Source organism: Somniosus microcephalus, chromosome 6, assembly GCF_052327205.1.
Source record: "Somniosus microcephalus isolate GS21.2 chromosome 6, FLI_Smic_1.0, whole genome shotgun sequence".
Taxonomy (NCBI): Eukaryota; Metazoa; Chordata; class Chondrichthyes; order Squaliformes; family Somniosidae; genus Somniosus; species Somniosus microcephalus.
The window spans coordinates 5,041,123-5,058,345 of NC_140992.1; the positions used below are offsets into that span (position 1 = coordinate 5,041,123).

The 17,223-nt window shown below is 47.1% G+C and overlaps 1 protein-coding gene across 1 annotated transcript; it reads left to right on the top strand.

Moving 5' to 3' along the window:
- The first annotated feature begins 2,617 nt into the window (after positions 1–2,617).
- LOC147115383 (extracellular calcium-sensing receptor-like) lies at positions 2,618–17,173 on the top strand. The gene is made up of 6 exons (XM_085989562.1): positions 2,618–2,727; positions 6,046–6,331; positions 7,997–8,827; positions 11,702–11,929; positions 12,589–12,712; positions 16,275–17,173. Exons 1-6 carry the CDS (start codon positions 2,618–2,620, stop codon positions 17,171–17,173), a joined length of 2,478 nt encoding a protein of 825 aa, XP_085845688.1.
- Positions 17,174–17,223: the final 50 nt, after the last annotated feature.

The window sequence follows — 17,223 nt, forward strand, 5'->3', positions numbered from 1 at the left end:
AGAGTTTGCTCGAGCGCTAAAACTGGTGATGCACGGCTCTCTTTAAGCGCTAAGCCGGCGGCCTGGGCGCTAACACCGGAAGTTGGGCACAGGGCAGGTACGGCGAGCTGCTGATTGACGGCAGACACTCTGGCTCCGGTGAGCTCTTAAAGGGGGAGGGTGGATTTGTTTTTTTGAAAGGCCGAGACTGCTGTATTTGTGTTGTTGGGGAGGGCTTCTCTCCATCAGTTTGTTATGTGGTACCGGCACACCAATCATCTCCTCCTCCTCCTCCTCCTCCTCCTCCTCCTCCTCCTCCTCCTCCTCCACCACCACCATCATCATCTTTGTCTCTCACAAAGTGTTGCAAAACGGCTGCCTTTTCTGCAGGAGTGCCCTTTAATTTGCGCTCCCCGCGGCCCGCCTCGGCTGTGTACCGTTCCACTTCACAGTCGTTCGGGCCGCCAGGCGCACAATGGGGCGGCGCAAGTGAAGTTCCGGTTCCGGGCGCACAAAGGGCGTTGCACGACGAAATGACGTCATGATCTGCGCGCACAGCTGAGCGCGCGCAAAGACTTTGCGTCGGCGCTAAATGTCTACTGAAGTTGGGGCGAGGCGCAGATCGCGCTGCGCCCGAGCGCTAAGCGCCTAGCACTCGAGATCTGCTCCTCCTAAGGCGTTAACGGCTGGCGCAGCCAACTGAATTTCTAGGCCCTTTACTCTTATACTCAAATCCTCTTGTAATAAAGGCCAACATACCATTTTCTTCCCTAATTGCCTGCTGTACCTGCATGTTAACTTTCAGTGATTCATGTACAAGGACACCCTTGTCATGCTTGCACTGGAACTGCGTGAAAGAAGCATGACAGGATGATCACCAACCAGTGTAGCCTGAGTGCCCACACCTGTCTAGGTGCCACCAGCCATTTTTGAAGGAATTGCTGAACCTACCTGGCAACAATTTACCCTTTCTATTTGCCTTTGCGAGGGTAAAATGCAGATTCATCAGAATGGCACCAGGGTTAAAGGGTTAAATTAGAAAGTCAGGTTGCATAAATTTGCTTTGCATTCCCTTGAATTTAGAAGATTTATTTGAGGTCTTTAAAATAATAAAGAAATTCTATAAAGTAGCTACTATTTCCTCTGGTAAGGGAGTCCAGAATAAAGGGGAAAAATCTTAAAATTAGAGCTAGGTCATTTAGGAGTGAAATCTGGAAGCAATTTTTCACACAAAGTGTAGTAGAAATCTGGATCTCTCTCTCTCTCCCAAAAGGCTGTGGATTCTGGGTTATTTGAAATTTTCAAGACTGAGATCGATAGATATTTGTTGGGTAAGAGTATCAAGGGATATAGATCAAAGGCGGGTAAATGGAGTTGTGGTACAGATCAGCCATTATCTAATTGAATGGCACAACAGGCTTGAGGGGCTGAATGGCCTCATCTTGTTCCTATATTCCTGAGTAACCCCTGCTGAAACTCTAGCACAGAGTTGTGAATTTAGAGTGTTCAGTAAGCCGAGGCAGTGAGTGTTGAGTGAGCCTAGAGAGTGAGTGTTGAAATGCTATTCGACTGTGGGGACTATCGCAGTTGAGCATTCCATCACACATCCTGACTTCCGTACACATGCAGTTTCCAGGAGATGTCATTGGACAGGGATCAGGAGAGGGGTCGTTGGTTAATTTTTCCTCTCCTTAGCCCAGGAGGCACTGAGGCCAACTGTAGCACCCTAAATACTGCCTCAATTGAGATTAGCTACCTCGACAGGGGCCAGGGATCAAACCTGACATCTTGTGGCCTTTGCCCCTTGCTGCTATACCCCTCACCCACAGGGCTGTTGGACACACATCTAATAAATGTGCAACCTAAAAGGGGGTGATATTGGTTTTTGGGCAGGAGCACAAACTGGGTGATAGCGAATTAGATGCTAGTTTTACACCCAACCCGATGGGAAACAAAACCTGGCGGCACATAAAATGGGCATCGCCCATCTTGCTCTACTGCCCAAGACCAATTTCACTCCAAAAGGTACAAACAGATTTGAAAGACTGGGAGCACCAGTAAATTTACAGACTGTCCAGCACATCAGATATGCGGCACTGTACCTCATGTCAGAAACGATTCAATAAGAGCACTTTAACTTGTCTTGAATCTGGTATCTCCCAGTTTACAGAAGCTGTTTATTTAGGTCTGAATGAAGTCAGGTGGAATTCCATTCATTATGAGTCCAAAAACCCCAAAGAACATCCTATCCCCATTGGACAAAAATATTTACCTGGACTTACTCAGGTGGAACTAATACTTTATGGTAATCATCTCACAAACTCCCCAGTATGATATGCAAGAAATCATACTGGGAAGAGGGAAAAATATCTTTATGTATTTCTGTCTCACGAGCTGGACTTAGATCATTTGGGATTGGACCAAACTGTACTTCGAAATCCCCGCAGTCTCATGCATCTATTAGCCTGTATAAATGCTAGATATATAACGAACTCTAACCATTTTAACAGTGTTGCTTGCCTTTATGGGTCATGCAATGCATTGGAAATTCTCTTTAGTCATTCTGCACTCTATACTCTTGCCCCAATCCAAAGCAACTGGAGTATGCAAACTAAGGGAACACTTTGTTTCGCCTGGGATGGCACAGGACAGCGACATAACAATCGGAGGAATGTTCCCCATTAGTTTATATGTTAATGTGCCAAAGCTTCACTACATGAGAAAACCTGACCAGTTACGCTGCACAGGGTGAGTCAATGTATGTTGTATATATGGTGTATATATTGAACAGGCATTTTGTGGTTTCCTTGCTGGGGTCCCAGTGACTCGCCTGTGAAACATCACTAATTGTTATTATTGATCGAGGGACAAGACACACAATGAAGGACAACATCAGGGTGGGGAAGAGTAGGAGAGGAAGACTAAGTAAATCAGCAAAAATGGGGTGAATCTTAAAACCTCATGGTGGTGGGGGGTAAAGTTCAAATATATTCAATGCCATGATCCATAACCTGCCCAGAATGGGAGATCTAACTCTTTGATAAACAAAAATATTCAAGTTAATCAAAGAAAAATTGGTGAAATGGGCAGACACATGGCAGATAAAATTTAACACAGAGAAGTGTAAAGTGATTCATTTTCATAGGAAGACTGAGGAGACACAATATATACAAAATGGTGCAATTTTAAAGGGGGTGCAGGAACAGAGAGACTAGGAGGTGTATGTGCACCAATCTTTGAAGAGGCAGGACAAGTTGAGAAGGCTGTTAAAAAGGCATATGGCATCCTTGGCTTTACAAATAGAGCACCAAAAAACAAGGAAATTGTGCTAAAGCTTTATAAGTCACTGGTTAGGTCTCAGCTGGAGTATTGTGTTCAATTCTGGGCACCGCACTTTAGAAAGGATGTGAAGGCCTTAGAGAGGGTGCAGATGAGATTTACTAGAATGGTCCCAGGGATGAGGGACTTCAGTTACATGGAGAGACTGGAGAAGCTGGGATTGTTCTCCTTAGAACGGAGAAGGTTAAGGTGAGATTTGATAGAGGTGCTCAAAATCATGAAGGGTTTTGATAGAGTAAACAAGGAGAAACTGTTTCCACTGGTAGAAGGGTCAGTAATCAGAGGACACGGATTTAAGATAATTGGCAAAAATAAGAGGCGAAATGAGGATTTTTTACTCAGCGAGTTGTTGTGATCTGGAATGCACTGCCTGAAAGGGCGGTGGAAGCAGATTCAATAATAACTTTGAAAAGGGAATTGGATAAATACTTGAAGGGGAAAAATTTACAGGGCTATGGGGAAAGAGCAGGCGAGTGAGATTTTTGGATAGGTCTTTCAAAGAGCCGGCACAAGCACCGTGGACCAAATGGCTTCCTTCTGTACTGTATCATTCTCTGATTCTATGGAAACTCCCAAATGAGATTTACTGTGGTCCCTTACACTTTGTGCTTTCTAATGAGCAGTATGAGAATGCATGGGAAGCGCATATATCAGGTGATCTAAGTTAGGCAAAGCACTTAATTTTGAAGTTACAACATTATAATGCTCAAGAATTAAAAAGCAGAAAATGCAAGTTGTGAATGGCAGTAGGCAGCTGCTTCCTACAATGGATTGTTTGAAGGAGCTGAAGGTTATTTTCAACTTTGAATCTTCATTGTGCCATTGGCTGGAACTCATGTCTGCTTTGTTCTGCCAGATCTCGTTTGGCACGAAGAAGGCCCTTTGACCAATGTAATCCCGTCTGCTTCAGTGATGGATTTGCAGATGATACATAAATTGGCTGTGTGGTTGTTAGTGAGGAAGAAAGCTGTAGACTGCAGGAAGATATCAATGGACTGGTCAGGTGGGCAGAAAAGTGGCAAATGGAATTCAATCTGGAGACATGTGAGGTAATGCATTTGGGGAGGGCTAACAAGGCAAGAGAATACACAATAAATGGTAGGATACTGAGAAGTGTAGAGGAACAAAGAAACCTTGAAGTGCATGTCCACAGATCCCTGAAGGTAGCAGGACAGGTAGATAAGGTGGTTAAGAAGGCACACGGGATACTTTCCTTTATTAGCTGAGGCATAGAATATAAGAGCAGGGAGGTTATGCTTGAACTGTATAAAACACTAGTTAGGCCACAGCTAGAGTACTGCGTGCAGTTCTGGTCACCACTTAACTAGAAAGATGTTATTGCACTAGAGAAGGTACAGAGGAGATTTATGAGGATGTTGCCAGGACTGGAGAAGTTTAGCTATGAGGAAAGATTGGACAGGCTGGGGTTGTTTTATTTGGCACAGAGGGGGCTGCGGGGAGATTTAATTGTGGTGTATAAAATTATGAGGGACCTAGATAGAGTGGATAGGAAGGACCTATTTCCCTTAGCAGAGAGGTCGATAACCAGGGGGCAGAGATTTAAAGTAATTGGTAGAAGGATTAGAGGGGAGTTGAGGAGAACTTTTTTCACCCAGAGGGTGTTGGGGGTCTGGAACTCACTGCCTGAAAGAGTGGTAGAGGCAGAAACCCTCATCACATTTAATACGTACTTGGATATTCACTTGAAGTGCTGTAACCTACAGGTTAGGGACCAAGAGCTGGAAAGTGAGATTAGGCTGGAGAGCTCTTTTTCAGCCGGCACAGACACAATGGGCCGAATGGCCTCCATCTGGGCTGTAAATTTCTATGATTTTGTGAAAACCCTCTGTGCAGAGAAATACTTATTCTTTCTGTCCTCAGCCTCCCCTTCAAACTTGTCCTGCTGCCCTGGAGTTTTAAAATATCTATCTAATCTATCCAACTCAGCACCACTGAAGTGGCCTAGCAAGCCATTCCCTTGTATCACACTCAGGGCCACTAGGGGTGGGCAGTAATTGCCAGCCTTGTAGGTGACGCCCACATCCCGAGAATGATCTGCAGGCAAATTCACAGAGCGGGACAGGTCATTTTACTGGCTAGGTTCAAGGTTCCAAACAAGGCTTTGCTTCAAGTATGTAACTCCCAGTGAGATGTCACTGACACTCGTCCTGCAGTTGGCTCAAACAGAAACAGATTGGGGAACATTTGAGGAGTTACTGCTTCTGACGCTCATCCTCTCTCTGCAGATCGGGTGTGAGGTCAGAGGGCTGATTTGCTGCACGCTCGATTTCCCGATTAGTGATTAATCGCCCGGTTGCCCCATCGAACGAGGTTGCCCACAGCGAGTATCAATTCACTCACATCATTCTGTTGTATTTAAGGCATTCTCAAATATAAAAAATAGAGAATGAGCTTCAGGCTTGAAAAGCACACAGGGACATTTTAGTGTTGGGCATGATTCCAAAAGCACTGGTGACCTTCCAATATGTCACCCAAGTGATCTTTATTTAACGGAGCGCTTTGGTAGTGCGTGCTAGACTATTTGACTATGGCAGGCATCACAGTGAAGCCTGGTCCTGTCTCGCCAGATATAGGGTCTAGTGTTGTGTACTCACTTAAAAATCTTGACAATTTCTGCTTTCAAAGCATTAGTCAAACAACAAGTGGTTAAAAATCAATGAAGAAATATCTGTGCCTGTGATGCTGGGATTAATGTGTGCCGGACAGATTTGATTTCAGAGCCTTTCGCTGGTTACAAACGATGATCTTTACCATTGAAGAAATAAACAAGGAGCCGAAGATTTTGCCCAATATTACTCTGGGCTATAAGGTATACGACACTTGCGATACCTACGCTCTGAGGACAGCTATGACATTTCTCAGTGGTGGTGAAGAGGAAATGTCCAGCAGCACATGCCAAGGGGCGGTCTCTGTGCCAGCAATAATCGGTGAAGCCGGATCTCTTCAGTCCAGTATCATTGCAAGCACAACAGGACCGTTCCAGATTCCCATCGTAAGCTTTCACCACTTTTCAGCTGCTTCTCCTTTATTTTTGTGCCAGTTTTCTCTCCTGTTCTACAATAAGTTTTGACTCCTTGTTGGGGCAACAACAGCGATTTATATTTATGTGGAGCTTTTAACGTCGTAAAACTTTCCACGGCGCTTCACAGGAGCGTCAGGAGACACAATTTGACACCGAATTAAGACAGGTGACCAAAAGCTTCGTCTTAAGGTTTTAAAGAGCGTCTTAAAGGAAGAAAGAGAGGCGGAGAAGTTTAGGGAGGGAGTTCCCGAGCATAGGGTTTAGGCCGCTAAAGATAAGGCGAAGGAAATGGTCGATGTACAAGAGGCCAGAATTGCGCATGTTTCCAAAGGCACTGGTGACCTTCCAATGTGTCACACAAGTGATCGTTATTTAACTGAGAGCTTTGTGTGTGTTAGACTATTTGACTATGGTAGGCATCACAGTCGAGCCTGGTCCTGCCTCACCAGATTATCAACTTCACATGGATAACTCTATCAAAAGGGAACATGGCAAATGTCTGAATGGGAATCAGATTAGTGGCTATAATCTGAGATAATGAAATGTTCAAGGAGGAAGGGTAGTTCCCATACTGCTGGGGTTGAGGAAGCGAGGTGAACTGTTTGTGGAAAGTAGTAGGTTAGGGTTGATTAATGATACAGGAATGGAGTTGTTTTCATTGGAAAAAAGATTTATTTGATAGAGGTGTATATTATAAATATATGAAAGGATGGGACAGAATAGAGTGAAACAGATTGGGGTAGATTTTGACTTTGTGCCATAGTGTAAAATGGGTGATAGCGAATTGGCAGCCCGTTTTACATCGCTCGCCAATGTTTTTTTGTTGACTATTGATCCGCCCTGCACCATGAGCCTCAGTTCCGCTCTATGGGCCTGACTGGGCTCTGCACGATTGGCCCCGGTCCTGGGCTGTGGGTCTTGGGCTATGGGTCTTGGGCTGTGGGTCTTGGGCTATGGGTCTTGGGCTATGGGTCCTGGGCTGTGGGTCCAGTCTTGGGCTATGGGTCCTGGGCTGTGGGTCCAGTCTTGGGCTATGGGTCTTGGGCTGTGGGTCTTGGGCTATGGGTCCTGGGCTGTGGGTCCAGTCTTGGGCTATGGGTCCTGGGCTGTGGGTCTTGGGCTACGGGTCCTGGACTGTGGGTCCGGTCTTGGGCTATGGGTCCTGGACTGTGGGTCCAGGACTGTGGGTCCGGTCTTGGGCTATGGGTCCTGGACTGTGGGTCCAGGACTGTGGGTCCAGTCTTGAGCTATGGGTCCTGGACTGTGGGTCCAGTCTTGGGCTATGGGTCCTGGGCTGTGGGTCTTGGGCTATGGGTCCTGGGCTGTGGGTCCTGTACTGTGGGTCCAGGTCTGTGGGTCCGGTCTTGGGCTATGGGTCCTGGGCTATGGGTCCTGGGCTGTGGGTCTTGGGCTATGGGCCCTGGGCTGTGGGTCCGTGGGTCCGGTCTTGGGCTATGGGTCCTGGGCTGTGGGCCTTGGGCTATGGGTCCTGGGCTCTGGGTCCTGGGCTGTGGGTCCTGGACTGTGGGCCCGGTCTTGGGCTATGGGTCCTGGGCTGTGGGTCTTGGACTGTGGGTCCTGGATTATGGGCCTGGCTCTTCTCAATAAAAAACCAAATGATTTGGTTTCTTCCAGATCAGTTACTTTTCTACTTGTACCTGTTTGAGCGACAAGAGTAAATATCCGACATTTTTCCGAACAGCGCCCAGCGACTACTTTCAGACCAAGGCCTTGGCGCAACTTGTGAAACACTTTGGCTGGACTTGGATTGGAGCTTTTGCTAATGACGATGATTATGGTAGATTTGGGATTCAACAATTCATCCAACAGGTCACTGACTTCGGCGCTTGTATCGCTTTCTCATACATTCTGCCCAAGATTTACAACGCGGAGGAGATAGCTGAAATGGTGAACGTTATAAAAAGATCATCGGCCAAGGTCATTGTGGTCTTCACCCCCGAGAGGGAAATGCTTCAGTTGATTGAAGAGATTGCTCGACAGAATGTCACCGGCATTCAGTGGCTGGCCAGTGAAGCCTGGGTCACGGGAGCTGTGCTTTTTACCGACCAGTTCCTGCCATATCTGGAAGGAGCGATTGGCTTTTCATTTCGCAGAGCGGAAATCCCTGGGCTCCGGGAATTCCTTCTCCAAGTGAAACCCTCCCCACACGAGAGCAACAACTATGCCAACGTGTTCTGGGAGGAGCTGTTTGACTGTAAGTTTAAACTGCCGGAAAATATCACAGAAGGGGCAACTTTCGGAGCCCATTTATGCACGGGATCAGAGAGTCTGGAAGAAATAGACACCATATATTCTGATACTTCACAACTGAGAGTCTCATACAACGTGTACAAAGGTATATATGCGGTTGCCCACGCACTGCGTCGTTTGAGTCTATGTGAGAGTGGTAAAGGACCCTTTGAAAACAACAGTTGTGCACGTTTACACAACTTTGAACCATGGCAGGTGAGCATCTTATGTAAATTATCTCGAGAAAGCTTTTTATTGGGATTCTCAAAATCATAGACTCAGAGTACAGTAGGAGGTCATTCGGCCCATCGTGCCTGTGCCGGCTCTTTGAAAGATTTATCCAATTAGTCCCACTCCCCCCCCCCCCCCGCTCTTTCCCCATATCCCCGCAAAAGTTTCCCCTTCAAGTATTTATCCAATTCTCTTTTGAAAATTACTATTGAATCTGCTTCCACAGCCCTTCCAGGCAGCGCGTTCCAGATCACAACAACTCGCTGTAAAGAACATTCTTCTCATCTCCCCTCTGGTTCTTTTGCCAATTGCCTTAAATCTGTGTCCTCTGGTTACCCTGTCAGTGGAAACAGTTTCTCCTTATTTACTCTATCAACCCTTCATAATTGTGGACGCTTCTATCAAATCTCCCCTTAACATTCTCTGCTTTAAGGAGAACAATCCCAGCTTCTCCAGTCTCTCCACATAACTGAAGTAATTGGCTGAAATCGTTCAAAAAACAAGCACGTTCGGTGAACAGGACTTTTCCTGTTCCTGATGTTCAAAGAACGGACCCCGAAGTTCTGGCGGTCTTCGCTGGTCAACACTTTGGTGAGAGATTGGCGGAACCTGTAGCGAAACTGAGCAAATGGCTAAAACCAGCCGCTTCATTGGGGGATCAGCGGGTCTACCCACCGAATTTCCAGGCGATGTGACCAAATTAGGTCTACTCGTTGCTTGCAGAAATGGACGGTGTGATTCACAGATACACGAGTTGAGATTTTGGCAGGTCTGACATTTTAGAACAAAGGTTAAGTCGATAATATTTTAAAGATCACATGATTGGATGGTCAGGTGGGTCCTCCCATTAAACCTCCCAGTGGTTGACCTCCTCAAACTAATTTTCTTTATTGACAAAATGAGCTGAAGGACAGCAACAACTTGGAAAGAATAGGTTAGAAGGGGAGGGGGGGGGGGATGGAATCCAGAACAAGGGGCACAATCTTAATAATTAGAGCTGGGCCATTCAGGAGTGAAATCAGGAAGCATTTTTTCCACACAGAGGGTAATGGAATTCTTAAATTCCCTCTGTGAGTGCTGGGGTTCAATTGCCATTTTCAAGACTGAAATCAATAGATTTTTTTTTATTGGATAAGGGTATCAAGCTAAATGGATTAACGGCGAGTAAATGGAGTTGAAGTACTGATCAGCCATGATTTAATTGATTGGTGGAACGGGCTTGAAGGGCTGAATGGCCTCCTCTTGTTCCTAAATACAGAGCAGGAATTAAAAAAAGCCAAGAGGGCGATGGACTACACGGCGCCAAAACAGTAGAATACAAGTCAGAAGAGGTAATGACCAAACTGTACAGGGCTCTGGTGAGACTGCACCTTGTGTACTGGGTCCAGTCCTTGTCACCATAAACAAAGGAAGACATTCATCATCACTCTTATGTCTTTCTTCCCCGCCTGACCAAGGCATCTTTAAAATTCATTCTCAATATGTCTGCCTCACTGGCATGGCCGGCATTTATTGGCCATCTCTATTGATCCTGAGACGGTGGTGGTGGCCTTCTTCCTGAACCATTGGGTAGCAGGTTGATACAATTGAATGGCTTTCTAGGCTACATGAGAGTGCAGTTAAGAAGCAAACTACAAATGGTATACTCCTGCTTCTATTTCTTATGTATTCAAGCACTGGAAACAGTGCAGAGAAGAGCCAGAGGATGATCCTCACTGTCAAGGCCTGAGCTATGATAAAAGATTTGAGAGACTTGTGCTTTTCATCCTGGAAATGAGGCACCTGAGAACCGATCTTATAGAGATGCATAATATTAAGAGTATGGAAAAAGTTAACCCAGAATATTAACTTGAATTAAACTGTAGATTTAAAAATCAGGAACACAGGTTCAAACTAGTTATAGGTCATTTTAGGATAGATATCACAAACTTCTTATTCACACATAGAGTGCCCAATGTGCGGAATATGTTTGTAGATAGATGATAGTGAGGCAAAGACCCTGGAAACATTTAAGAAATAAATTGAATATTGCAATAGGGGTTAGGGGCATTGGAACCTCTCCTATGACTGAATTAAGATGGGCTAAATGGCCTCCCTCATCCATAATCATCTTATCAAGAGGGAGTGGATAGTGGACAGCAACTTGGGTTTTAAAAGCCATTGGATTGTAGGAGGCAGGGACTACTGAGGGAAGGAAGGTGTGACTGCTCTTGAGGTGCCAACAGCATTATAACTTCAGGAAGTTTTAATCTACTTCACATGGCTTTCATGTGTATGATAGTGTAATGGTTATGTTACTGAACTATTAAGCAAGAGGCCAGGATGAATAATTCAGAGAAAATGAGACCAAATCCCACCAGGGCAGTTTGAGAATTTGAATCCAGTTCAAAAAATCTGGAAATAAAAAAGCTGGTGTCAGTAAAAGTGACCCTGAAGCTGTTGCGTTGTTGCAAAAACCCAATGGGTTAATGAATGTTGTTTAGGGAAGGAAACTTGCCATCTGTGCATGTCCAGGCCTATTATATATGACTCCAGTCTCACACCAACCTGGTTGCTTATTAACTGCGTTCTGACGTAGCCTAAAAAGTAACTCAATTGTATCAACTTGGTACCCAATGGCTCATGAAGAAGGCTCACCGCCACCGTCTGAGGATCACTAGAGATGGGCAATAAATGCCAGCCATGCCACTGACGCCCACATCCCCAGAATGAATTTTTAAAATGGATTGGTCAGGTGGGGAAGAAAGAAAAAAGCGAGTGATGATGAATGAAGAATGGAAATATAAAGTATGGAGTTCCATGCATTGAAATGGTTTTTTTTCTGCATTACTGACACTTTATCCCGCTCCGCTTATTCAGCTCTTGTATTATCTGAAGGAAGTCCGATTCACCGACCAGTTTGGAGGAGAAGTAGGATTTGATGAAAATGGAGATGCAATTGCATCGTATGACATGATTAATTGTCAGAGAGGTGCCAGTGGAAAGGTTGAGTATGTCCAGGTCGGTCGTTTTGATTCTTTCGCACCCCCAGGGCAGGAACTTTCTCTGGAGGAGCATTCCATTGTTTGGACTGGGGGCAAAACCCAGGTATGATGAGGACTGCAGATACCTTTTGTTTAAAATCGAAAAGAATCACAATACACTCAATAGTTAACTGATCACGAAGTGTTCAATGGTTAATTGCCCACCATGTGTTTAAATAGTTAATAAGTCTACGCGCTCAATGGTTAATTGGTTACAATACGGCCAGCAGTTAGCCACAATGTGCTCAATATTTAATCACAATGTGCTGGATGGTTTATAAATCGCCATGTGCTGCATTGGTTAGTTTGATTACTGCTGGACACACCACCATTTTCAGACCATGTGTTTCTAGTAAACTATTTGCCGATAGAAAGCACATATGATTGGATTTTGGCCGCGGCGAGGGTTGTGGTCAGCTGTGACGCCATCTGCCAAGTAACTGTTCAATGGTCAATGGTTTACACATGAAGAATGGCGAGTTGGGTGAGGTATGAGAGGGCAGCCCTGGTTCTGGAACCGTGTCCCATCAATCAGGAGAGAATGATAGAACATTGGGGGAGTGTGATTGCGAAGAGGGAACCCCCTTAAATATCAGTTCGAAAGAATCAAGGCTAAATTTATCATCATTTAGTCTTTATCTACCCAATTTTTGGTCTTTTCATGTTAAACAGTGAGGGCTGGTTGCATCAATGGGCTATTCTGTCTTGTGTTCTTGTGCACAGCCCCCCCGGTCAGCGTGCAGTGACAGCTGCCCCCCTGGGATGAGGAAAGCGTCTCGGAACGGCGAACCGCTTTGCTGCTTTGACTGTGTGCCGTGTGCCGATGGGGAGATTAGTAATGAAACAGGTAATGCTTACTCATGCAAGCTAAATGGAAAGGGCTTTATTTCAAGGTTGTTGTAATAATATAAACGCGAACACTAGAGGGGGCATGTACCGGGGCCGGACTATTAGCTGTACAGATATGAGGCTTGCAGGTTCAAGTTAGTCAACTCCCATTTTCTACCTAGGGACAACTGCCTTCTCACAGCCAATAATTGGTTTAAATTGACTGCTTCGAAACTCTTGAAACCTTCCTTCACCCTGCCCAATTACTCATTCTTGAAGTGTGAGCCTTGAAAATCATTGATCGAAGGGTCTTTGACAGTGGAGAGCAGCATAACCAATCTTGGTCCTGTCCACACCCGATGTCCATGCACGTGCGCTTTCCAGCTACAGTGTTTGATTTGCGATCAGGAGTGGGAGCCTTGGCTGATGTTCCCTTCCTTAACTGGAGGACATTGAGGCAAATTTTAACTCAATACAATCCACCTTGAACTTGGAGCTATCGTGGCCTGTAGAGCTCAGTGCCACACTCGGAAGCACCTTTACCGACTGATCCGTCAGAGAAAAGCCCACTACATATTTAAACTTTCTTCAAAACTTTTGAGAGACCCGTATAAAGTATCATAGAACCTTCCAGCACAGACGGAGGCCGTTCGGCCCATCTTACCCGTGCCGGCTCCTTGAAACAGCTTTGCAATTAGTCCCACGCCTCTGCTCTTTCCTCATGGAGCTGCACTTTTTCCTTTGGAAGCATTTCTCTAATTCACTGTTGAAAGCTACGATTGAATCGGCTTCCACCGCCCTTTCAGGCAGTGAATTCCGGATCTTCAGAACTCGTACTTAAAGGCCCAGAGTACAAGACACCAGCAGATTTACAAAGACTAAGAGAGATGAGGCAAATTAGGATCGAGTGATGTGTGTGATCAGGCTTAGGATAGAAAAGGCTTCAGATTATAGGATCACAAAACACTGAGAAAGCACATAGAAACATAGAAAAACAGGAGCAGGAGTAGACCATTCGGCCCTTCGAGCCTGCTCCGCCATTCAATATGATCATGGCTGATCCTCTATCTCAATACCATGGGCCTAGAAATTGAGTGGGCTTTGCGCCCATTTTGCGGCGCTAGAGGTCATTGCGCTGGACTTACAGCCGGTTCAGAAATTCCCTGGGGCCCTACCATCGGCGGTAGACCGGTTGCGCTGCGCCGGCACCGATGACGTCATCGGTGTGCGCAGCGTCCCGGTTGCCGTGGTGACGGGCCCCAGCGCCGAAATTGAGTTGCGGCCGGCTCGCCCGTGGCAGCCGCAACTAAGGCCTAGAAATTGAGTTTTGGCTTAGCCAGGGCTTTAGCGCCGGAAGTTAGTGCCGGCGCTAAGTCCCCCTGCGCGCGCCAAAAATTCAGCAGGGCCGCGCCCAAATGGCTGCCGGCGCTACTGAAGGGTCTTTGCGGCGGTAAATCGGCGCTAACTGCCGTTTCGCGCCGCAATTCCGGCGCTGCGGCACCCGATGCGGTGCGGCAGGCTCGGGAAGTGCAGGCCTCCTCCTTCCCTTAAGGAGGAGCTGCCTGCACCCGGCCGCGGCCCGCGAAAATCTTTTTAAAAATGAGCCCGGCACCTCGGACAAGTGCCGGGCTTGCTTCTGTTCCGGGGGGGGGGGGGGGAAGTCCGGGGAGGGAGCTGCGGCCAGGCGGCCGGCGGGAAAGCGGCCGGCCGCCGCGGGGCCTTTAATGCGCCGGCGCAAAGACTTGTAAGACTCTGTTGCCAGAGTCTTAGTTGCGGCTGCCACGGGCGAGGCGGCAGCAACTGAATTTCGGCGCTGGGGCCCGTCGGCATGGCAACCGGGACGCTGCGCACACCGATGACGTCATCGGTGCCGGCGCAGCGCTACCGGTCTACCGCGGCGGAAGGGCCCCAGGCAATTTCGGCGCCGGCGCCAATTGCAGCGCTAGGCCCTCTAGCGCCGCAAAATCGGCGCTAAGGGCACTCAATTTCTAGGCCTAAGACTCTGGCAACCGAGTCTTACAGGAGTTTGCGCCGGCGCATTAAGGTCGCGCAGCGGCCGGCCGCATTCCCGCCGGCCGCCTGCCCGCACCTCCCTCCCCGGACTCCTCCACCCCCCCCCCCCCCCCCGCGGAACAGATGCTTCTGGGCTGCGAGCCCGGCACTTCCCCGAGGTGCCGGGCTCATTTTTGTAAAGATTTTACCGGCCAGCGGGTGGGTGCAGGCAGCTCCTCCTTAACTGAAGGAGGAGGCCTGCACTTCCCGAGCCTGCCGCACCGCATCGGGCGCCGCAGCGCCGGCATAGCGCCGCTATGCGGCAGGTAGCGCCCATTTTCAGGCGCAAACACCCTTCAGTAGCGCCGGCAGCCGTTTGGGCGCGGCGCTACTGAATTTTTGGCGCGCGCAGGGGGACTTAGCGCCGGCGCTAACTTTCCGGCGCTAAAGCCCTGGCGCGGCGCCAACTGAATTTCTAGGCCACATTCCCGCTCTCTCCCCATACCCTTTGATGCATTTTGTGTCTAGAAATCTATCTATCTCCTTCTTAAATATATTCAGTGACTTGGCCTCCACAGCCTTCTGTGGTAGAGAATTCCACAGGTTCACCACCCTCTGAGTGAAGAAATTTCTCCTCATCTCAGTCCTAAATGTCCTAGCCCATATCCTAAGACTGTGACCCCTCGTTCTAGACCCCCCAGCCAGGGGAAACATCCTCCAGGCATCCAGTCTGTCTAGCCCCGTCAGGATGTTATACATTTCAATGAGATCCCCTCTCATTCTTCTGAACTCTAGTGAATACAAGCCTAGTCGACCCAATCTCTCCTCATAGGACAGTCCTGCCATCCCAGTAATCAGTTTGGTGAAACTTCGCTGCACTCCCTCTATGGCAAGTATATCCTTTCTTAGGTAAGGAGACCAAAACTGCACACAGTACTCCAGGTGTGGTCTCACCAAGACCCTGTACAACTGTAGTAAGACATCCTTGCTCCTGTACTCAAATCCTCTTGCAATGAAGGCCAACATACCATTTGCCTTCCTAACTGCTTGCTGCACCTGCATGTTTGCTTTCAGTGATTGGTGTACAAGGACACCCAGGTCCCTTTGTACATCAACATTTCCAAAACTATCACTATTTAAATAATACTCTACCTTTCTGTTTTTCCTACTGAAGTGGATAACTTCGCATTTATCCACGTTATACTGCATCTGCCATGTATTTGCCCACTCACTCAACTTGTCTAAATCGCCTTGAAGCCTCTTTGCATCCTCCTCACAACTCACAATCCCACCTAGTTTCATGTCGTCAACAAACTTGGAAATATTATATTTGGTTCCCTCATCCAAATCATTGATATCCTTTCTCACTAGTACTCTGATTTCATCCTTTACTAACAAGGCCAGCCCATCCTTCCAAAATGCCAACCCTATCTTCCTCTCATTACAGCAGCTAACTGTTTCTTAAATTAGTCTAGCATCTTTTGTTCATGGCATAAATGAAGATTAAAGGAAGTGTGGGGTTCTGCCGTTTAGAGGTCGTGCTAAAGATTGTTAATCCACCTCTGACCAGCATGTTTTTCCATCCACAGATTCAGTGGGGTGCACAAAATGCTCTTCAGATGACTGGTCAGATGCTGAAAGGACCGCATGCATCCCAAGGGAAATCGAGTACCTTTCCTTTGAAGATGGGACAGGCATTACATTGACGATAATTGCATTGTTGGGAGCCTGTCTGACCGTCGCAGTTTTGGCCATTTTCTTTCGTCACAGGAATACTCCCATCGTAAAAGCCAACAATTCCGAGCTGAGCTTTCTTCTCCTGAGCTCCCTGGTCCTGTGCTTCCTGTGTTCCATGACATTCATTGGCCGGCCAACTGCCTGGTCCTGTATGCTGAGGCACACGGCTTTTGGAGTCATCTTCGTGCTCTGTATCTCTTGTATACTCGCCAAAACCGTGGTGGTGCTGATGGCATTCAGGGCGACGCTTCCAAACAGCAACATGATGAAATGGTTTGGAGCCACCCAACAGCGGGCTGTGATCTTTCTCTGCACCTGTGTCCAGATTGGGATCTGTGCCACGTGGCTGGCCAGGTCGCCCCCATTCCCATTTAAAAATACCACCTACCAAAGTGCTAAAACCATCCTAGAATGCAACGTTGGCTCAGCGGTGGTTTTCTACACCGTCTTAGCTTACATTAGTTTCTTGTCTTGTATGTGTTTTGTATTGGCCTTTCTGGCAAGGCAATTGCCCGACAAATTCAACGAGGCTAAATTCATAACCTTCAGCATGTTGATCTTTTTTGCAGTGTGGATTGCCTTTATACCTGCCTACCTCAGCTCACCCGGCAAATACACGGTAGCAGTGGAGATCTTTGCAATTTTGTCATCAAGCTTTGGGCTCCTTCTGTGCATTTTTGCCCCCAAATGCTACATAATACTGCTCAAGCCAGAGATGAATACAAAAAAAGTGCTCATGGGTAAAGGTTAACATACACAAGATAAATATATGGCAATATTAACCTAATCCACCCGGTGGGA

What these genes read in the sequence shown, in the direction of transcription:
- LOC147115383 (XM_085989562.1), top strand. Translation starts at nt 2,618, where the DNA reads ATGGCACAGGACAGCGACATAACAATCGGAGGAATGTTCCCCATTAGT. An exon ending in GACCAGTTACGCTGCACAGG is followed by an intron (nt 2,728 to 6,045) that starts GTGAGTCAATGT and finishes TGTGCCGGACAG; the next exon opens with ATTTGATTTCAGAGCCTTTC. An exon ending in ACAACTTTGAACCATGGCAG is followed by an intron (nt 8,828 to 11,701) that starts GTGAGCATCTTA and finishes CCGCTTATTCAG; the next exon opens with CTCTTGTATTATCTGAAGGA.